The sequence below is a fragment of the Arachis ipaensis genome, chromosome B6 (genome assembly GCF_059453495.1).
Source record: "Arachis ipaensis isolate K30076 ecotype BB chromosome B6, ASM5945349v1, whole genome shotgun sequence".
Taxonomy (NCBI): Eukaryota; Viridiplantae; Streptophyta; class Magnoliopsida; order Fabales; family Fabaceae; genus Arachis; species Arachis ipaensis.
The window spans coordinates 69,599,135-69,621,609 of record NC_142441.1 but is presented as its reverse complement, the minus strand read 5'-3'; the positions used below and the strand labels follow the sequence as shown (position 1 = coordinate 69,621,609).

The window sequence follows — 22,475 nt, the reverse complement described above, 5'->3', positions numbered from 1 at the left end:
AATGAATCGCAAAAGTAGCCTAAGTCACGAAAAACTCAAAATTGAGTACTAGGAATAACAAAAAGAGATAAGGAAAAACTACGAAAAAATAGTAAGGCTGCCTTGAGAATCAAGGAAATTCAGAAAAGCAGGCAAGCCCCTAAGAAAAGGTTTTTCCTAGAAAAGATCAAAGAGTCAAAAGAACCGCGAACAGAAAAAGCATGCGCACATAAGGTAACTCAAAACCCTTATCCAAAAAGGGCACTTATTTTTTAACCTACAAAACCCTTATTAAAGGGTATTATAAAGTGTTTCGTTTACGGCCTTAAAAGGCCAAAAAATTGTCCAAAACACCAAACAAATAAATAAAGAGTTTAAAAAAGAGGGGCCCACAGGCCGGGCCCCAATAGCCAAAATCACTTTTCAAAGAGGATCACCACCAGCAGAGTCAGGGGGAACGCCAGGAGCAGGAGTTGAAGAGGAAGTCGGGAGGATGGTAGAGGAACTCGGAGCGTCCTTAGAGCGAGGAGGGGACTCTACGATCCTCTGCCCCCGAGTCTTTAAATCAGACTCAGACTCCACTATGGGGACAGGAGGATCCACGATGGCACCATCAACAACAATCTTATCAGGGTCCAAAGGAGAAAGGTCCAAGTCAGGAGCAATAACTCCGACCTGTTCCTTGAAGATCCTCCAGGCCTCATCAGCACCATCCGCAATAGAGTCCTCCAACTCGGTGTAGGCCTTCCGAGCATTCAGCAAGTCGTTCTTTACAGACACAAGATCAGCAAACAAACTGTTGTAGCTGGCTTGCGCTGCCTTCCTCAAATCCATCTCCATGTTGCATCGGGCCTGCAATTCCTTCCCTTTCTCTCTGAGACTGTCCCTTTCCTCCGTCAGTTTGGCGACTTTCCCCTCCAACTCCCTCTCATGCTCCTGATATATACGAAGCCTACCCTCCAGCTCCTCGACCCTCGAGGTCGTCCCTAAAGAGCTGATGGGAGTCTTCTCAAATATATCCAAAAGTTTGCCACAAACCCCTGCCGTCTTGAGACTCTCCTCAACCACAGTAGTGAGGTAGTGCCGAACAGAAACATCATCCATACTCATGCGAGCATGAGGATAGATGTTCTTTCGGACGAACGCAAGAGCGTCCGCCTCACCAGAAGCGCCAGACTCTAAGGTCTTGCGCTTCTTTGGCTCTGGTTCAGGAGTAGGTCGGACGGGAGGGGGCGGCAGAGAGGAAGCAGAGGAAGAAATTACAATAGGTTGAGAGGAGGTCCCGACGTTCCGAGGAGGAGGAGGGGGAGAGACAACCGTCCTAACACCTCCAGACCTGGCTCGAGACTTTGCCTTGGCTTCCTGAACCCTCTGGTAAGACTCATGAGCATTTTTCTTTGCCATCTCTGCAAAAACAAATAACAGCTAAAATCAGACAAAGTCGGTAAAGGAAATCGCAAGTCGGAAATAAGCAAGAAGTGCAAAAAGCTACCTAATTGTGGCTGGACAAAGGCCGGCGACCCCTGGAGAAATTTTTTAGTATCCAAGTATGGGGCCCTCCCCCACACTTCTCGGAGGAACCCCACAATGGCTGCCTCGACCTCATTTAGGTCATCTAGACCATATTTCTCGCAGGGGGAGGCCTCCAGCCAATATAAAGGAAATCGGGGAGAGGAATGCTCATCCAGGAAAAAGGGGTGGTGACCCTCTACAGCTTGCACTTTGAAAAAGTAGTTCTTGAAGTCGTGAAAGGATTCGTCAAAAAGGGTAAAAAGCCTCCGACCTTGAATGGCTCGAAAGGACACCCACTGTTGCTTATTATTTAGCCCACTGAAGGGTTTGGTCATATGGAAAAGGTAAAAGAAAATCCTTAGAGAAGTCGGAAACTCTAGAGCCTGGCTGATAAATTGATAAATTTTTAGAAAACCCCAAGAGTTGGGGTGAAGCTGGGTGGGAGCCACTCGGCAATGACGCAATACAGACATTTCAAACTCTGAAAAAGGGAGGAAAACGCCCAAACGAGTGACCATACTCTCATACATAAAAAAGAAATGAGGGGCCGTCTCGTCAGCCCTCCCGAAACAAACCCGGTCTTCTGGACCCGGGACTACCAACTCGTACTTGGGCTCATCTTCTTCCGAAGTACAAATTCTATAGTGAGTACGAAGGTGGGTGATAAATTCAGTGTCAACGGAAGGCTCCTCCCCTAGAACCGTAACGTCTACCCACTGGGAGAGAGCATCTACGGAAGCCATTTTCTTTTCTTAAAAAAGGGGGTGACAAGAAACCTACAAAAGAAAAGAAAAATCAACACACGGTCTCTAAGGGAAGGGGCACGGAACTAAGGCCTACAAACCAAATCTACCTACAAGATAAAGGCACGCAAATAGAAAACGCGTCACAGAAGGGAAAAACTAACCTTTGAGTCTGAAATCAAGACAGGAGGAAGTAAGAACCTTCGAAATGCAACAATACAGCACGAACAAATGCAAGGGAAATTTGAAAGATTGCAGAAACGAAACAACGAAAGAGAGGGAAAGTATTTATAAAGACGTTAGGGGCATAATGGTAAAACTGAGGTAACTTTTAGTAAAAGTGCACCGTTACCAAGGCCATTAAATCCCTACGCATACCCAACGGACACGACGATTGATTAGACGTAACCGTCAGAACCGAAAGGTCTAAGAAAAATCACGTCGGTTCTTAACCATCACGTCGGTCCTCTTGCAAATCGGCTACGACCCCGAGTTGAATACTCGAACCCAAATCCTAAAAAGAAATTGGGCTCGAGTAGGGGCACTGTTCATACCCTGGCCCAATAATAAAGGTCCAGGATCCAAGCGAAAGGCCCGGCCCAAAGGGTTGGTCCTCACCCAGTACCAGTCTTCACCCCCAGAAGTCGGTACAGGGCACGACCTGCTCCAAGGAAGTCGGGAACGAGGGTTAGCTGGCAGATAAGCACTCACTTGAATGAGTAACTGTCCCTAGAATCTCTCTAACCCCTTCCACGAGCCATATCTTAACTTCCCTAAGATAAAGGGACGGTTAACACCCTAGAAAGGTGGCACTACTTCAGCGGTGGTTATTGGTTCACCACCATAAATACCCTGACATCCCTCAGGTATCACTAAGTCCAATACACTCTAAACTTGCTTACACCCTTGCTAACTTAGGCATCGGAGTGTCTTTGCAGGTACCACCCCCCATTCTTTTACACGTACAAGTCGGACGGAGGAACACCGAGTTTCAGGCAAACGCGATAGTCTCCTCCCTCACACGTTTGGGCCTACCAACGTCATCCGGCCCACCAATCTCTGGTTACCCACCGTAACAATAATAATATGTAATTTTACACACAAATTTTTAATATATAATTATAATAAAAGATATAAATTATAATTGATAAATAAATAACATATATAATTAATTAATATATGGTGAGATTAATACAGCAGCTGGTTTTTGGAATGCTGGCCTAGGCCTGTAGTACACAGAGTGTAACCGTTTATCATTTATACTATTAAAAATATTAATAATAATTAATTAATAATTACAAATCACAAAATTTACTAACTTTCTAACACTCTTTTCATTACAATCGTCTATATTCTTGATAAATCAAATTTATTTATTTATATGACCATTTAAAAAAGAGGTACTAAAGATAAAATAACTTTGTTGTAGTGAGTAGTGACAATATATGATAATTGGGCAATGTATAGAAATTAAAATCTAAAACTGTTGATATATATTTTTAGATAATTACAACCAGCAATAAATTTCTTAATTTTTGTTTCGTTTTTGGGGTCAACGGTCAACCCAATCATTTGATGAATTTGTAAATCAAAAATAGTATTTGTATATTAAAATTAACTATTAAAATCAACTACTAACATATTTTTATATATACTTTAATTTATTTTTAATATATATATTTATATTTTAATATATATTTTATATTAGTATTTAATTTTAGTATATAAATAATAAAAATATTTTTAAATAATAATGATAAAGTGCTATTGCTATCTTTGGAAAAAAACGGCTTGTAATAAATTCGAAAGTCATATCTTTTATAGAATCTAAATCATATTAGACATACTATAAAAAAGTAAATAAAATAAATAAATGAATTCCTCCAAAAATAAATTTGGAAAATTGAGGTGACCATGAGCATGCATGTTAATTAACTGGAGTCTTGAAGTAGGGGTGTAAGTTATCGAACTGGACTGAAAATTATCGCAAAATCGAATCGAAAATTACAACAACCGATTTGAAAATCGAAAAAATCGGTTTTTTTGGTTTTTCTGACAAAATCGATCGGTTCGGTTCGGTTTTTGGTTGGCTCGATAGAAATCGAACCGAACCGAACCGAAGATATGCATACATTTCAATGTTTTAACCATTTTAACCTTTAACCTAACAACAAAAATCCTCAACCCCTAACCATTTCAATGTTTTACTCTTATTATTTCAGTTTATTGACCTCTAATTATTATGATTCATATTCTTCTCATTAGAAATTAAAAACCGAAAAAACCGGTCGAACCAAACCACTGTTAGTTCGGTTCGGTTCAATTCGGTTTTTATAAAATCAGCAAACCAAACGATTGTATGTCTGTAGAAATCGAACATATCGGTTCGATTAGTTTTTGATCCAAAACCAAATCAAACCGAACCGATAACACCCCTATCTTGAAGCACCTATACATTATTATGGCTAGAAAATTGTTAGAAGATACAAGAAGTGAATTTTCCGTACAGACTCCTAAATTCCACAAAGTAATATAAAATATTAAAATATAAAAAAATGGTGTTATAGGATAAGGTATGCAATTTCGTGTGTATAACTAGGTTAGTGTCCCGAAGCTAACAAACAAACATGCTTTATCATAATAGTCAAAGTTCAAACCCGTGCGCGCCAATCTTCTTCCCTCAACCGGTCAGCAACGGCGGCTCCACCGTGATCCTCACTCTCTTCCCATTTCCCTTCTCCAATTTTTACATTCTTTTTCAGTAATAACATAAGTTCGTGTAAAATTTTAGGATTTTTTTAAATAAATAAAAAAATATTTTATTTATTAAAATAAATAATTTTAAAAATAATTACAAAAATACGTAATATATATTCAGTTTGGTCTCTAAAGTTACACTTGAGTCTCAATTTAGTCTTTGAAGTTTCAATTGCCTCAATTTAGTTCCTAAACTTTTCAAATTTTAATCACGTTAGTCCCTACAATGATTTCCGTCACAGAGTCTTTGGGGACTAAATTGAGGCAATTAAAATTTCAAAGACTAAATTGAGACTCGAGTGTAACTTTAGGGACCAAATTGAGTATTATCTCTATCTTATTCCATTTACATTGTAAACGAGATAAGACAGAACGAAGTAATACGTATATATTTTGTTTACCGTATAAATAAAATATGTGTAAAGTTATCTTGTTTACACGACATGCTATGTATTTTCGTAATTATTTTTAAAATTATTTATTTTAATAAATAAAATATTTTTTTATTTAAAAAAAATCCTAGAATTTTGTCATTGGCTTATAATTTTTTTTGGGAAGGTACAAATAAGTATTTGAGAATATTTTGTAATAGACTTTTGGATTATGAAAAATCTATCTACCATGTGATTATATTCTTATTCATTATTCGAATTATCAAACTTGAATATAATTGTTCAATTTTTATGTATACATTTACCGCCTTACAAGTAATATAAAAGGCAAAATAACTAAATGAATTTATAACATTGAATAAATATAGATGAAATTAAAAAAATGTGTCAGAACCGCTTAAATTAAATAAACATTAAACCATTGAATAAATACCAGGCAAAGCAGAAAACACAAGTGATATTGACATTCATATTCATCAACAAACAAAATACCAATAAGCACTTTTTTAATTTATTAATAAATATTAACATCATCATCAGCAGCAATTGCAATCCATGGTTCCTTAAAAATAAGTCCCCTAAACATGATATCACCACAAAGAAAAAATGGAAAGGGAAGACACAAACCATAGTGTTTCCACACCAAAACAACAAAAAATAACATCACCATATCAGTGGCTTCAATTTCCTCAACATAAAAAAAATCTGTTTCCTTGGAATCCCCACCAAGTGTTTGAGTTTTGTCCTAAGAGAGAAAAGTAAAAATAGTACAAAAGAAGGATCCTTATTAATGTCACAGAAGGAAGCAGATTCATGGGGCTTCCTGTTAGTCTGTTTCTTGGTCCTTTTCTTCCCAGGTACCATCTCAAAACTCACCCTTTAGCCCCTTTTGCTTTGTTTTATATGAATAAATAATCATTGGTTTATTTTATTGATGATGAATTGATGAACCTCACAATATTGTAATATAGTATAGCTTAATATAATCAAACCTCATTAACAATAAGAGCATGTATATCAACTTTAGATCCTATGAGCAGTTGGTTTCCTATGTAGTTTAGTTTTTCCTTAGGTTGATGCTGTCTCCTAAGTTTTTGTCTTTTCTTGTGTTAGGTAAATTGGTTGCTGGGAGTTCAATGGATACAGACAAGCAAATTATGCTGAAGCTGAAATCTTACATAGAGAATCAAACTGTAGGTGAGACAGGAAGGTTTATGAACTGGAACAACTCAAATCATTGTGATTGGTCAGGAATCTCTTGCAGCCTCATCAATGGTTCAGATTCATGGAGGGTTGTGAGCATAGACCTCTCTTCAAGTTCCATATCTGGTGAGATGTTCAGCAACTTCTCTATGCTCACTGAGCTCACACACCTTGATCTCTCTGGAAATTCATTCATTGGTATGATTCCTGAGGACTTGAGGAAGTGCCAGAACCTTGTGTACCTCAACCTCTCCCACAATATTCTTGAGGGGGAGCTGAATTTGACAGGCTTGACGAGGTTGCAGATGCTGGACTTGTCTACAAACAGGATTCGTGGGGAAATTCGATCGAATTTCCCTGCCATTTGTGAGAGTTTGGTAACACTGAATGTCTCAGAGAATCACTTCACTGGTGGGATTGATGGATGCTTTGACCAATGCCTCAGGTTGCAGTACTTGGATTTGAGCACCAACAATCTTACTGGAAGCATATGGACTGGGTTCGCAAGGCTCAGACAGTTTTCGGTGTCAGAAAACTATCTCACTGGGATTGTTCCTTCTCATGCTTTTCCTGAAAATTGCAGCCTTGAAAAATTGGATCTTTCAGAGAATGGTTTTGTTGGTGAGGCCCCTAAGGAGATTGCTAACTGCAAAGAATTGGTGACTCTTGATCTTTCCAGCAACTATTTTAATGGGACGGTTCCTAAAGAATTCGGATCGATCTCAGGACTAGAATCATTGCTCTTGGGGAACAACACTTTTTCAAGAGATATTCCAGATTCCCTTTTGAACTTGTCCAAGTTGTTCATCTTGGATGTGAGCAACAACGGATTTGGTGGTGATGTACAAGTGATTTTTGGGGAACTCAGGCAAGTTAAGTTTCTTCTCCTTCAATCAAATTCCTACACTGGAGGACTGCTCACATCAGGAATTTTCTCATTGACAAATCTTTGCCGATTAGATCTAAGCTTCAACAACTTTTCAGGTCCATTACCTCCTGAAATCTCTCAATTGTCAGGTCTCACTTTCTTAACCTTAACCTACAACAAGTTCAGTGGACCAATTCCAGCTGAACTTGGAAATTTGACCAACCTTCAAGCACTTGATCTTGCCTTCAACAATTTCAATGGCTCAATCCCTCCAACCCTTGGAAAATTGAGTTCATTGCTATGGCTAATGCTTTCGGATAATTCGTTAACCGGTGAAATCCCACCAGAGTTGGGAAATTGCTCTAGCTTGTTATGGTTGAATCTTGCAAACAACAAGCTCTCTGGAAGCTTGCCCTCAGAATTGGCCAGAATCGGAAGAAATGCAATGGCCACATTTGAATTCAACAGAAGAAATACTATTGGCAAAATCATTTCTGGAAATAGTGGATGCTCAGCAATGAGGAGATGGTTACCTGCTGATTACCCTCCATACACGTTTGTGTATACTGTTCTCACAAGGAAGAATTGTAGAAGCCTTTGGTACAAACTTCTCAAAGGCTATGGTGTTTTCTCCACATGGACATATGATTCTTCCTCTAAATCATCACAGATAGGTGGTTATATTCAATTAAGTGGGAACCAGCTCAGGGGTGAAGTACCTGCAGAAATTGGTAACATGGTGAACTTCAGCATGCTGCAATTGGGGGATAACAAATTCTCTGGGAAGTTCCCATCAGTCATTTCAAACATGGCACTTATAGTCTTGAACATCTCCAGAAACAATTTGTCAGGCGAAATTCCAGGCGAAATCAGCAACATGAAGTCTCTTCAGGATCTTGATTTGTCTTGGAACAATTTCTCAGGGCCAATTCCTTCAAGTTTGTTCAACTTGGTTGAGCTTAGCACATTCAACATCTCATACAACCCCTTCATATCTGGTCAAGTGCCACAGAATGGATTTGTGATTTTTGACAAAAGTTCATATTTGGGTGACCCCCTCTTGAGCCTCCCTAGTTACATTAACAACAGCAATTCTTCACACAAACATAAACGCCTGACCAAGTCCACAAAAATTTCTCCATTTTTCATGTGTCTTTCTCTATCACTGGCCACGTTGGTCTTTGGACTCATCTGCCTAATAGTCTATTTCTTGCTGAAAACTCCGAAGGTGGAACAAGGATACCTTAAAAAGGTGGATAATGATTCCACAAGTTCAGGTTCATCACCATGGAATTCGGATACTGTCAAGATATTCCACTTGAACAAGACAGTTTTCACACATGCTGATATCTTGTTGGCAACAGGGAACTTCAAAGAGGATAGAGTCATAGGAAAAGGTGGATTTGGGACAGTGTACAAAGGAGTGTTTCCAGATGGTAGAGTAGTGGCAGTGAAGAAGCTTCAAAGGGAAGGTATTGAGGGCGAGAAAGAGTTCAGAGCCGAAATGGAGGTTCTGAGTGGCCATGGTTTTGGTTGGCCTCATCCAAACCTTGTTACACTCTATGGCTGGTGCCTATATGGTTCCCAGAAGATCCTTGTTTATGAGTACATAGGAGGAGGAAGCTTGGAGGATCTAGTCACCGACAAAGTGAGATTAACATCAAAGCGGCGCTTAGAAGTGGCAATTGATGTGGCAAGAGCATTGGTCTATTTGCACCATGAATGCTACCCTTCAATTGTTCATAGAGATGTTAAGGCTAGCAATGTGTTACTAGACAATGATGGTAATGCCAAAGTCACAGACTTTGGACTTGCAAGATTTGTTGATGCTGAGGATTCTCATGTTAGCACAATGGTGGCTGGAACAGTAGGGTACGTTGCACCGGAATATGGACAAACAATGCAAGCAACAACAAAGGGTGATGTGTATAGTTATGGGGTTTTGACTATGGAGCTTGCAACTGGGAGAAGAGCAGTGGATGGTGGTGAAGAGTGCTTGGTTGAATGGGCTAGGAGAGTTCTGGGGTTGAGCCATTCCGAGCCAGTTTCGGTCATGGAGGGTGAAGAGGAGATGCTTGAGCTGTTACAAGTTGGGGTTAAGTGCACAAATGAGTCACCACAAGCTAGGCCTAACATGAAGGAGGTCCTAGCCATGTTGGTCAAGATATACAACAATAACCCTAGTGGAGAATCAGGTTATGGCCACCTTGTTTAGTCCTAGTACAGTTAAAAGCTCTTGTGATTAGCAAGTTTAGTGATTTTGTCATAGGAAAAAAATGTGCATAGTTTAAGTTACCATACAGTATACATAGAAAGGAAAACAAAACATAAAATATGTTATGCACAGTTGATTATTGTGTAAAAAAGAAACTTCATCATTCAAGTTGAAGAGGTTGCTCAATTTTGTTTTGTAACTCTCAGATTTGTCATTGCTTGTAACTATGATTTAGTTTTAACACTTTCAATGAATACTGAGCATTTTCTGTTCATTGTCTTCATGACAGTATTTTATTTTTCCTTCTTCTGTACTAACATCTACTTCACTCTTCTTTTTAATAACATTTTCCTTCTTTAAAACTATTTATGATTCACGTTGAATGAATAGAACATTGTCACCAATCATAGTTAATTCAATTTAAATTATAAATAGAGAAGAAAAATGAGTTCATGACTTTGAGGCCTGATAACACTTGTATTAATTAAAAAGTATATCAGGTAGGTTTTATCCCAACAAATATATTAACAAATTAATGGAATGGTCAGCCTTTTTAGGCGATATCAATATTAAGTTAATATATTATTTTCTTTGTAGTAAATACTCCACAGTCCAAATAAAAGAATGGTATTAAAATTGTATTAGAATCTTCAAAGAAAGAAAAAAACAAAGGAATTTGTGTTTGCAGGCCTTCTTTATAGCTTTAAGAGAAGAAAGGATAAACAATAACCTTCACAGAGGTCTTTGCACAAAAGCTGTTAAAGATCAGAATGGTGGTGTGTTCTAGAATCCATCACTGTCACCCTATAAAAAAAAAGAGGGGGTGGAGGTAACCTAATTGATCAACAACTTGGCCATAAGCCCATAACATAAAAAGAAACTTAAGAAAGTCTTCAGTCTTCACCCTTTACTGCTATGTACTATTACTAGTTGCATGTTAAGATTTGCTTAATTTTATTCTTCTTTATGTTCTCTAAATAAACATCTCATTGATTCCAAAGCTAGTATAAGTAATTTAAATACACTAAAGTTATTGTGAAATTACAACAAATATGCAAAAGTGAGTTGGTAATATGAATAAGCATGCCATATACTGAAGAAACAAGCAATTCTAACACATCATTGGCATTGCAAAAGGGTACTATCATACTATTTTCACCTTGAAAATGATAGATTGTTCATTGTCAATTATACCCTCCTATCACATTGTCAAAATTTGAAGCCTAAGGATCATTTGGTCAATTGCCACTTTTACTCTTACAGTGTTAACAACTTCTTTTATCATAGTTGTTCATAAGATAAGATGGAGAGTCTCTTGAACTTACCTTTGTTGTGGATATAGAAACCAGGTTCAGGTTCATTGAGTAATTTATATTGCTAATGCTAAATAACATTATTTACAAGTAATAACTATATAGTATTTACTTGAGTTAACTCATGCAGTTTTATTAGTTTTATGTGCCTAGAATTTCTTACTATCAAATTTGGTTCATCATGAGATTGACACAAGGAATTGGAAAAAGTTCATTTGAGATCATGGATGGTAGGTGCAGGAAAGAGGAGAATACAATGGCAGTGGAAATTGCAATCCAGAGAGAGCTGGCACATAGGAAGAAGGTGGCAGCACCACATTTGAGATCACCAAATTCTAATTCCACTAAGGAGGTTTTTCCTTTACAGGTGATGATGATAATCTTTTCCTGTCATTGTTTACATCATATTGTTCCACAATCAATATCCTTTTTATTCTTTTTAATTATTATTCTTTGTTTTTCATTTCTGTCTACTCATGTCTCCCACTGTATTTTTCTAGCTTTCTAAATGCTGATTCTTTTTGACAAATTAGATTCTCCTTTCTGGTCTTATAGAGTAGAAAATACTCTCCTTTTTCCCCTTTTTCTTTTTTCTTCAACTTGTTTTATCTTTGGCCAGTAGCCTAACACTACTGTTCTTTAACCAACCTTGTTTTGGTTACTGTCACGAGACAAGTGTTCGCGAAAAAAATTGTGTTAAGAAAGGATGGAGACAAAATTAAAATCGTCTGACTCGCAAGACAACTTTTAAGATAATTTTTATACTAATCTAAAGACACTTAAAATATATGTATTGAGGACAATTTTTAAAACAAATTTTGTACCTTCAAAAAGAAGGAACTTGAGAAACAGATCTCTACTATCTCACTATCTACATCTTTTTTGTCCTAAGACAAAATCTAAATGCTACCTACTGCTAACTCTTTGAAGGGTGCTTAAGACTATTTTTCCTTCTACTCAAACTCTGCCATCTATACCTCTATTCCCAAATTCAACCCCCACCTAAATCTTCATCATATAAAAAATGAATTGGACTATTTACTTAGTTAATACTTTGTTTGGGAAATACAGGAAGTTAAGTAAACCTGTTGCTTTGCATAGTTGTCATCATATATATAAGATTTACTATCTATGAATCTTAAACTTGTTTCTCAGGTTAAATCACCAAGTCAAGCATTACCAGGTTCAACTCCAAGGCTATCTTTGAGTCAACACCTTTCTGGAACCAAGAGAAAGAAAACATTAGTCAATGCAGAGGCAGATAATAGTGTGTACTGCAAAATCTGCCAAGTATCTTGCTCAAGTCCATTCAATCTCAAGCAGCATTTGATAGGCCACAAGCACAGGGAGAAGCTGCTAGAACTCGAATCCGGCGAGAAAGATGGAACAAGTGAGAGTAATAGAAGCTATGAGAGGCAATGGTGTGATATATGCAAAGTTTCATGTATGAATGAAGAGTTGCTGAAGCTTCACTTTCAAGGTAAAAAGCACAAGGCTCAATTACAGAGGTTGGAATTTGATCAGCAAGGTGGTGTGCAGCTTCAAAATAAGCAACAAAAATGGTGTGAACTATGCAAATTATGGTGCATTGATGAGTTTTCATTCGAGCAACATCTTCGAGGTAGAAAGCACATCTTGCAGCTGCATGCTATGGAGAAAGAAAAAAACAAATTAAAAGAGAAAGATGCATTGATCTTATGAAGAAATATGATCACAAAAACAATGGTGACATATAGGACCAATTTAATGTGCAGCAACTATATGCAAATATGATCTAGAAATAGTATGCTATCATTAGTTTTCTTTAACAGAGACTCAGATAAGCATGAAACATTTTTACTTATGCTAATTATCTTAAAAGTTTTGTTCTATGCAATATGAAAATATAAATCAATTTAGCTACATATATAAACAGAAAATAGTTAAGAAATATGTCTAATTTAACCAAAGAGAATATAGAAACTGTGAGGAAAGATAAAAGATATTACTCAATTTACAAGAAACTTAACACTTTTTTCAATTACATTAAAAATATGACAAGAATGACTTCAAAAAACAAAATGATTAATTATCAGAAAAAGACATTCTAGCGCGCAAGCATCTCGTATTAACGCAGAGTCGGAGAAAGAATTATACCTAAGGAATATATAATATAGATAGTCTAACCTGATAATTATATTAACGACTCATTTCACAACTCGAATCCGTAACCTTCACATTAAATACAATATAATTGCATGCTTTCTTGATCTTTGTTGTAAGGCTCTTGATTATATGTGCAAAGTGCAATATATGGGCCAACAATAGCACATGCAAATGCTTTGAATGGATATTTCTTTTCTTTCTTTTAGCAAAGTTGTTCTCAGATTGATGAGTGCTTTGAAGCTAGCTACATGCATGTTCACATGTAAAGGCACAAACATGAACAGTAACACCCTGAATTTTAGCTGCTCTGCTTTAATTTGTGTCATGATCAAAATATATAATCTCTACAAAAATTTTCATTCTACTTAAATATTCCTATAAGGCTATTGCTATATATTGTTTCATGATGAAACCAAAGAACAATTCAATTATTCACATTGTGAAGTGCAGAATTTGACAACTCCTTTCACAATGTTTCAAATTTTTGGTAGGCTAGAGATGATTTGTTTTGCATATCTTCCCCATTATAGGAATTTGTAGGGTCCATTTTAATCCATGCGTAGAATAAATATATTAATTATAAGAAAAAGGCATGTGAGGAGTTGATAGTCGAGGATCGTTACATAATAATTTGGTCAAATATATCAAATCATCTAACGGTTCTCAACTAACAACTTTATATAAAGACAACTGCATATGAGTTAAAAAATTGAAAAAAAGGCTGTTTAGTCTATGTCATTATCGATAGGGCTGCATACGGATCGAATATAGCCTAAAATTCTATCCGATCCGTACTGCACTCATCGGATCGGATTGGATATAATATCCGCAATTTTTCAGGCCGGATCCGATCTGATCCATTGGATCGGATATCTGATATATCCGCATAATTAAAAAAATATATTTTCAAATTCTATTTGGCTGTTTTTACAAAAAAAATTTCATTTTTCACTTTAAGCATATTTAATTCTAAAATATTATAATTTATCAATAAAAGTTCTCTTGAATAACAAAAAAAAAACACAATATTTAAATTTAATTATTCTAAGTCGAAGTACAACATAAAAAATAAAAAACAAGATATCATAAAATTCATAAAACAACACACTAAAATTCATATCACATTAGGGTTTATTTTCTTAAACTATGTTATTTATATGTGATGTGCGGATATGCGGATTTGCGGATCGGATCCGCGGATATCATTGCCAAATTCGCAATCCGATCCTACCATAGTGCGGATCGGATAATATCCGCAAAATTCGGATCGGATGCGGATAATTACCGCGGATATGCGGATATTATCCGATCCATGTGCAGCCCTAATTATCGAGTATGAAACATACATTCTTAACCTCCACAACCTCAAATTTCATGGATCAAATGTTTGTTGTAGAATTGTATTTAGAATAAAAAATTAGTTATTACATATCCATTGAATCAAAATAATGTTAAGCATATTGGATTTAATTAAATGTGTTAAATACTTAAATGTATGTTGATAAAATAAAACCAACTAAATAAAAGAGCTGGATTCTTACAAGGAAATCAGTATTCAGTAGCATTATTGCTAGATTCTACAAATAAAGAGTTATGGACAGGCTCTTATTAATCAGATTATGAAATCCACTTGATGCCTAGATTTCCGGCTAAAAATTTTCATGTGTCTGTGAGTAGTGATTTCAAGTCATGGATAGAAAGTTGAGACATATTTGCCATACTTCACATCATTATTGTCCTGCACAAAGGAACACATCACCATCAATTGCTCCTCCACTACTATAACAACTAGTAGCTAGTGCATATATTACCTACAATTATCTATAATTATTATTTAAAATAAATTATTGAATTTGTTATTTATATTTCTTACATTTGCACTCTCAAGTTGTCTATAAATTGTGCATGCATAGCATTAGGATGAGGTAAAAGAGAAGAGAAGAGGAAGTAGTAGGTATACATAAATAATGGAATGCTCTAGAAGATCATCATCAAGAGATGTTTCTCTTAAGGAACTTAGCCTTGCTGAGTTTGCTGAAGACAGAGGCTGGGCTCAGTATCACAGCCCCAGAAATCTTCTTTTAGCTCTTGTAAGTAATAATTAAGCTTTAATTTGTTAGAATATAATTAGGATCAATTAGTATCAATTAGTATATCTGAATATTTATTGTAGGAGATTACGTCTTTATTATTATGATTCTCTTAGTACCTATAAATACCCTTTTATATTGTATTATTCTAGATAATTCGAATAGACAACTTGAATACACTCAATAATACACAAATCATTTCTCTTGTTTAGTCTCTTATTTCTAACATAATTAATTATTATAGGACTACATAATTCATGATGATGATGAATTTATGTATGCATAGGTTGGGGAAGTGGGGGAGCTATCTGAAATATTCCAATGGAAGGGAGAGGTTGAAAAAGGGCTACCAAATTGGAGCTCAGAAGAAAAGGAACACTTAGAAGAAGAAGTCTCAGATGTGTTGTTGTATTTGGTGCAGCTTGCTGATGTTTGTGGCTTGGATCTTGGTCAAGCAGCTCTCTCTAAGATTCTCAAGAATGCCAAGAAATATCCACTAAATAATAATTAATCCAAAAATACTTTTAAGTCCATGACCTTCACAAAATTTAGACGAATCAGTCTCTGACGGAAGCATTTGGACGGATCAGTCCCTAACGGAGGCATTTGGAAAGAGGGACTGATCCGTCCAAATTTTATAAAGGTCGGAGACTTAAAAGTATTTTTCAATGGTCAGAGACAGAAATGTTTGCAGGACAAAAGGTCAGAGACCTATTTATCTTTTTCTCTAATAATTAATACAAAAACCAATGCAAACTTCATGTCACTTCTATATATTCTGAAAAAGCTTTTAAGTATATCGGTGTTTTAATAAATTTTAATCGTTGATCTTAATTATATATATTATATATATTTTTTATAATTAAGATTAACAATTGAAAATCACTTGCACTTGAAAGTTTTCTTATATTATGTGCTACACTACTAGCTAGTGTGCTGCTATGAGCTACTTCAAATAAACAAATGATGATTGATATACTAGCATATATATATATATATATGTGCGCTATATTTATGTAGTTTTTTTTTCTTACATCTAATTCATATGCAATTTTTCTATTATAAATTAAATCATAATAACCAATCCCATTTGTGATAATTAACCTGAATGCAAATGATTTATTTTTAAAAGGTAAAGGATTCAGTTGTCAATGAGTAATAATTCAAATGGTATAGTCTCTCCATACTCAATTAAGAGGTTGCGGGTTCGAGTCTCCTATCTTTGGTAAATAAAAAAAAAAGAAAAGAAGGATTCAGTTGTCAAATTTTTTGTCAATAACTAGTTTGTCTAATACAAAAATATTTAGGGATCAATTTGGAGCTTCATGCTAATTATAAAGAATAATTAAGTAAATTTAATTAAGTAGGATTGGAACCTTTAGATAGTTAATTAAAAATAAAAAATCATTAAATTTCTCATTTTTGTTAATGTTGCAAGCGTGAGAAGTACATGAAGTTAGTCCTACATAAAAAAAACAAAGAAGAGTGAGGAGTTTATAAGATAAGAGATCCATTAATTTGACACTTTAAAGTTTTGAGTTGGATGTGGTGTCATCTCATAATTCTCCATGGTTGGCTCTCCAATTTTTATTTGAATTGGAGCCTTTAAATTCGTAAATGGAGTTAAATCCTTGTAAAACTTTGTTTCTTCTCTTTCTTTCTTCTTTGTAATAATTTGTGAACTCATTATTATTTCTTAACCACAAACTAATTGATCATGTTAAACTCAAAATCAAGGAACATAAGTGTATTATAAAGTAGGAAAAATACGCTGAATCTGAAGATTCTAATACAAATACGTTGTAAGTTAGAACATGTGATTATATAAATAGTAAATTAATTACTACTTGAAAACTTATTAATAACGAGATGATTGATTAATAGACAACAACAGTTGTTAGTTAATCTACTTCCCAAACGGATCTTCTCAAAAATTTTTAATTAATAATTTTGTAAAATATAATTTCATACTATACAACACGAAAAATATAAAAAAAATCTTATACTAAAATCATTTTATAAAATACATCCATGCATGTCACGTGTATATATATATATATAAAATAATGTTAATCACCAAATCAGCTATTTTTATATAATATATATTAAGTATACAAATATAAAATATATATTAAAATATATAAAATAATACATATATTTATAGAAATTCAGGCATAGTTAATTTTATAAGAAATTAATAGTTAAAAATTATTAAATAATTTAATAAATTTGATTAAATTATCATCTAACCATTCTCAATTATAAGGTAGCGTTTGGTGAAGAGACAGAGACGAAAAGATTGAGACTGAGAGACTGAGTCTAAGAGACAGAGATTGAAATAAATTTCAGTATTCTGTTTGGTGTAAAGTAGGAAACAGAAATTGAAATTAATTAATTGAAATGAAAGTATTTTGGTGGAAATTCAGGTGCAGTCGACTACACGTGAAGTTAATAGCTGAAAGCCGTTAGATGATTTGATTGATTTGACTAAATTTTCATCTAACGGCTTTTAACTATCAACTTCACGTGAAGTCGACTGCACCTGAGTTTCCACCAAGTATTTTAGGTATAAAATGTTATTAAAGTTTCAATCTCCATCGCTACAAATTTTAGTCCCTTGTGTCTCCACTTTTTGGAGGTACTGAAATACTGAAATTTTGGAGACAGAAACAGAAATTTTAGTACCAGTCTCTAAACCAACAAATATAATACTAAGTCTCAATCTTTCAGTTTCTATCTCAATATCTCAAAATAAACACTATCTAAATTTTATGCATAGACCAGTTTAATTATAATTGAATTTTCACCATAAAATATTGGGATAAAATTTTCAGAAGATGAAATTGTAAGATAAATTCCAACAAGCCCAAAAAACTACCGCTCAAATGACACCATCTTTTTATTCTCATCTAAAGATCTCAGATTCGAGTCTCATCATAACTTTGAAAAAAAAAAAATGAAAATTCAGGTGCAGTGGACTTCATATGAAGTTGATACCTGAAAACCTTTAAATGATTTGACTGATTCGACTAAATTTTCATCTAATGACGGTAAGTATCAAGGCCAACTGAAGCCTACTTAACCTGAGTTTTTACTAAAAAAAAAAAAAGAGTAAATCGCGATAGGCTTCGAAGTTGCAAGTAGGTGTATTGGTTGTTCTGCGTTGGAAGCTGTGGTGGTTTGAAGTGAAGGAAAGGAAGGTGTTTGATAGAAACAGAATATGGTTAGGAGCGCCAATTTCAGTTGCTGGACTCATTCCAAAACCGTTTCTTTCATCTGGCTCTTCTCTGCCTTCCTCTTCTTCACTCTCTTCCACATGCTCCTCCTCAACAACTCTTCTTCTTCTTCTTCTTCTTCCTCTTCCACTTTGAACTGGGACCGAAGATCCAACTTGTATCACAACATGGAGCGAGATCTCGATCAGCATGGACCTGCTTTCCTCAAACACGGTCAAACCTCTCAGTCCTTGTCTCTTTCCGATATCTTCACTCTTAACCATGGATCTGTAACGCCTCTACTCAAGGTTAGGGTTTAACCTCTCTTTCCTGCACACTACTTGTTCTTATTTCCGCTCCTACTCATCATTAATTTCCATATGCAGCCTGCAAATCCTCCTGTCAGAGCTAATGTGTTGTACATGAGCCCCGAATTCTCTCTCCCTATCGCGTAAGCATCAATAATCTCTACAAATTTCTTGGATTCATAGGATATTCCTACTAGATGGATACTTATATATATATATATATATATATATATATATATACATGTTATGTGTATCATAAAATCTTACCTTCAAAATGGACTATTGCTAAACTTTTCTAGGTAGATGCAGAATGAAAGATGTAATATTATGACCTATTCTTTCAGCGTTGCATAGTTCCACAGCGACAATACATTTATTGCTTCATCTTTTCTAATTACCATCCTTTTTAATGTTATCCGCTGAGTAATTATTTTTTTTCTTTACTACTTTTTACCAAGTAATTTGATATTCATGTAGACTTGCATGATACAGGGAGGCTGTCAAAAATACTTTTAATCCATACTTTGATAAAGGTAAATTACCTTCTGGTTTATTTGTTTAAAGATAGTTGCTGCACCCTCTTCTCTTTGTTGTTTGTTTTATTATTGTCATTCTGACGCGTGTGTCCATTAGCAATCTGGTTTCAGAACTCTACTCTCTACCATTTTAGCATGTTTCATGCCTCCCACCATATTCAACCTGTTCCTGCCACAAAAGAAGAGGTATGATTTCATTTTAAGCGTTTCTGTTTCTTCTTGGCAGTTTGCTAATCTAACTCCTCGTGATAAATTTTTATTGCAGATAGAAGCCGAAGCATCTTCTGTTCAGGCTGTTGCAAGGACTCTCTGCCCTTTGAAAATTGTTTTGGATAGAGTGGTTTTGACTTCAACTGGGGTGCTCCTCGGTTGCTGGCAGGTTACTTTGCCTAATCTAAAGGATCATTTATTTGTACCCTTGTCCTTGACCAATGTTCTTCTAGGTTGTGTTTGGTAAGTGTTTTAGGAAAGAAAACATGAAAATACTGGTTTAAATATAAATACAAGTCGAAAATACTGATACATACAAATACAAATACAACACAAAAAGAATAGATTATAAATCGCAATAATGAGAAATTATTCCTTGGTGCTACTACTCTCTCTTGCATTGTTTACCCTTGTCCCTCTTTCATACTGAGTGCTGTCAAGTTTAAATTTAGAATGGTGAAGGTAGACCAATGTAGAAAGTCATTAGATTTTGGACTTAAGTGGTTAAATCTAAATTTTCTAATTTTTAGATAAATACATATGTTTACGTTTTACTTGTACTTGTATGGTTCATGCTTTTAAATAAACCCTTTCCTTTTTTTTTTTTTTTTGGGTCAGTTCTTTTTTACTTTAACATTATTTGTTGCCTGTTTTGGTAATTGTTGAAACGCTCAACCTGAGCATCAATCAGTAATGCAAGAAAATTTAAATCAATAACTACAAGAAGAAGAAGAAAGAAACCATATTTATAATTGATTCTTTATATAGAATTGTATCAGTACTAGAAATGCAAACAGTATCAGTAAGTCATATGCCTAGGCTAATGATTTAGTGGTTTTTCTGTAGGTCAACTCGGGGACAGACCCCATAACTATTCGCGCAAAGTTGAAGGAGGTGCTTCCACATGCACCACAGAAGCAGCTTGTAAGCATAATTTGAATACTCAGTTTAGAGTTCTTGTCTGATGTAATAGATTCTTGTATGGGATCCAATCCTTTTGTTTTTCTGAAGTTAATTGGTTATTAGAAATTAAGTATGCCAGAAAAATTGCACAAAGATATGGTTCTTGATTATCTTGCATTATTTTTTACTGCAGTATGATGCTGCAATTCTTCACACATCATTTGCAAGGCTCTTGGGACCCCCTAGAGCATCACCTACGGTAATGTGTATCTACAGTATTTCTTCAAATTTTATTGAGTTTTACATTAAGATATGTCAGTGTGAATTTTAATGATATAATGTATTTGCAATGGAGTTGGATTTTTTCATAATTGTCTCTGATGTATTAGTTAAGAAGTTGTCTTTATTACTTACTAATTTGTTATTAGTTATTACTTCAGAAGATCCCTATAAATTTCTATTTGGCATCAGTTTATTTCACTCTGCATACAAGTGTAATTGCTCTCTATAGGGCTTTAGCATTCATTTTGTAGATATAAAGTTTTCATTGTGCCTCTACCCAACTGCTTCAGTTTTTGAGTGCGTAATCTAAAATTCAATCCTTGTTGTCTTCATTTTTTGAAATAATTTTTTTGTTCTCTTTGGCAAACAAATAAAAGAGTTGAGTGTTAGGCTGTTAGCACACAATATGTGAACATATATACTCTTCATATCGGGTTAAGCAGTAGTCATTCACGTGTCTTCCCAGTTACTAAGCTTTCGGGATAGATTGTTCCCCACACATTTATAATATGATTTCAGCGTATATATTTTCTAAACTTGGGAATTCAATTGAGGAATGGTGAACTGTCAAGTAGTGTTGAGACACAACTAAATAAAGATGCAATAGGACAGAAAATATAGCAAGAAGTAATGAAACAACTTGAAATGGGGGTGTAGCAGTTACAAGTTTGTTGCATTTACTTATGCATTATGATTTCTTCATTGCTGAGCAGTGTTGAGGAAATGTATCTGATTTATTATGCGGTAGGTTTCTTAATCTATTATTTACTTCCAATTTTTATTGTATGCAGGAGCTGCCTGAAACATCGGACAGTGTCCAATTTTTTCATGATCTGGTTAATCGACTTAACCGTCAGATCCGTGGATTCAAGGTTTGTGGTTTTATTGTACCATTTGTAATTTTTCTGGCGCAGTAATAAGAATAAGAACAACAGGTACAAGTTGAAACCTTAATTGGAATTGTTTTGGCACTTCCATTTTAGTTTTGCTGTTTTATCCTCCTATTATTCTTGCCAATAAGCCTTAACCATGGTGTTAAAGTGCATTGACTTCTCCTTCAAACAAATTCAGGCAGAGGTGTCAGAACTATGGTACGTGGAGGAATTTGATCTGCTTGCTCTTGCTCTAAATGGAAGAATGAACACTCGAAAATACAAACTTGGCTGCTCAAGAGCCTGAAGTTAGAAACCCACGAACATGTACACACACGAATGACACGATGTTATGAATTGACTCTTCTTTTTTTTCCTCTGTAATATTTTAAGTTTAGCCCAAAAGATGTTATGATGGTAATAATATTAAACCAGAGTTATATATTGGAAATCAATTTCACAATTCAGTTTAAATTATTTTGACCTCAATAAATCGCTATTATCGACTAAAGTGAATTATATGGTAAAGATGTAAGTTTACATTAATAACTTTAGAGTAAAAGACAAATTGGTTCCTGACCTTTTTAAATTTGGACATTTTCGTCCCTCAAGATTTAAAATACCTTTAACCCCCTCACCTTGTAAAATCTGGGACAATTGTACCCCTCCGTTGAGTTGGGTTGGAAAACGGTACCGGAGAAGGCTGATGTGGCTGGGGGGAATCTCAGCTGTCCGTTTAGGTTACTGAGTTGGATGGGAAACAAAATTTGGACGGACAAATCGATCCTTCTAACTCAAAACGACGTCGTCTCCATGCCTGAGTCCTATTTGATCGAAATCCTTGGACGAACACATGGGTGTTGATGCTGCGATTGTCCATGATGAGTGAAGGGAGCTCTTCATGCACAAGACTTGGAGGGGGATCTTCTTGC

At 35.2% G+C, this 22,475-nt stretch overlaps 4 protein-coding genes and 1 long non-coding RNA gene across 5 annotated transcripts; 4 read left to right on the top strand and 1 right to left on the bottom strand.

The window, feature by feature from the left end:
* Positions 1–394: 394 nt before the first annotated feature.
* LOC148561236 (uncharacterized) lies at positions 395–1,383 on the bottom strand. The gene has a single exon (XM_088492197.1). The coding sequence runs from the start codon at positions 1,381–1,383 to the stop codon at positions 403–405; it is 981 nt and encodes a 326-aa protein (XP_088348323.1). The 3' UTR covers positions 395–402.
* Positions 1,384–5,842: 4,459 nt separating this feature from the next.
* LOC148561235 (putative LRR receptor-like serine/threonine-protein kinase At1g74360) lies at positions 5,843–9,943 on the top strand. The gene is made up of 2 exons (XM_088491214.1): positions 5,843–6,240; positions 6,497–9,943. The coding sequence occupies exons 1-2, from the start codon at positions 6,174–6,176 to the stop codon at positions 9,667–9,669; spliced, it is 3,240 nt and encodes a 1,079-aa protein (XP_088347340.1). The 5' UTR covers positions 5,843–6,173; the 3' UTR covers positions 9,670–9,943.
* Positions 9,944–11,163: 1,220 nt separating this feature from the next.
* LOC107619886 (uncharacterized) lies at positions 11,164–12,683 on the top strand. The gene is made up of 2 exons (XM_016322124.3): positions 11,164–11,349; positions 12,138–12,683. The coding sequence occupies exons 1-2, from the start codon at positions 11,164–11,166 to the stop codon at positions 12,681–12,683; spliced, it is 732 nt and encodes a 243-aa protein (XP_016177610.2).
* Positions 12,684–15,148: 2,465 nt separating this feature from the next.
* Positions 15,149–15,983, top strand: LOC148561234 (uncharacterized). The gene is made up of 2 exons (XR_015886075.1): positions 15,149–15,217; positions 15,504–15,983. It is a non-coding gene; the product is annotated as an uncharacterized LOC148561234 (long non-coding RNA).
* Positions 15,984–18,317: 2,334 nt separating this feature from the next.
* LOC148561233 (uncharacterized) lies at positions 18,318–22,017 on the top strand. The gene is made up of 9 exons (XM_088492153.1): positions 18,318–18,740; positions 18,819–18,883; positions 19,233–19,273; positions 19,374–19,462; positions 19,542–19,655; positions 20,333–20,410; positions 20,583–20,648; positions 21,463–21,543; positions 21,743–22,017. The coding sequence occupies exons 1-9, from the start codon at positions 18,438–18,440 to the stop codon at positions 21,848–21,850; spliced, it is 945 nt and encodes a 314-aa protein (XP_088348279.1). The 5' UTR covers positions 18,318–18,437; the 3' UTR covers positions 21,851–22,017.
* The last annotated feature ends 458 nt before the right edge of the window (positions 22,018–22,475 follow it).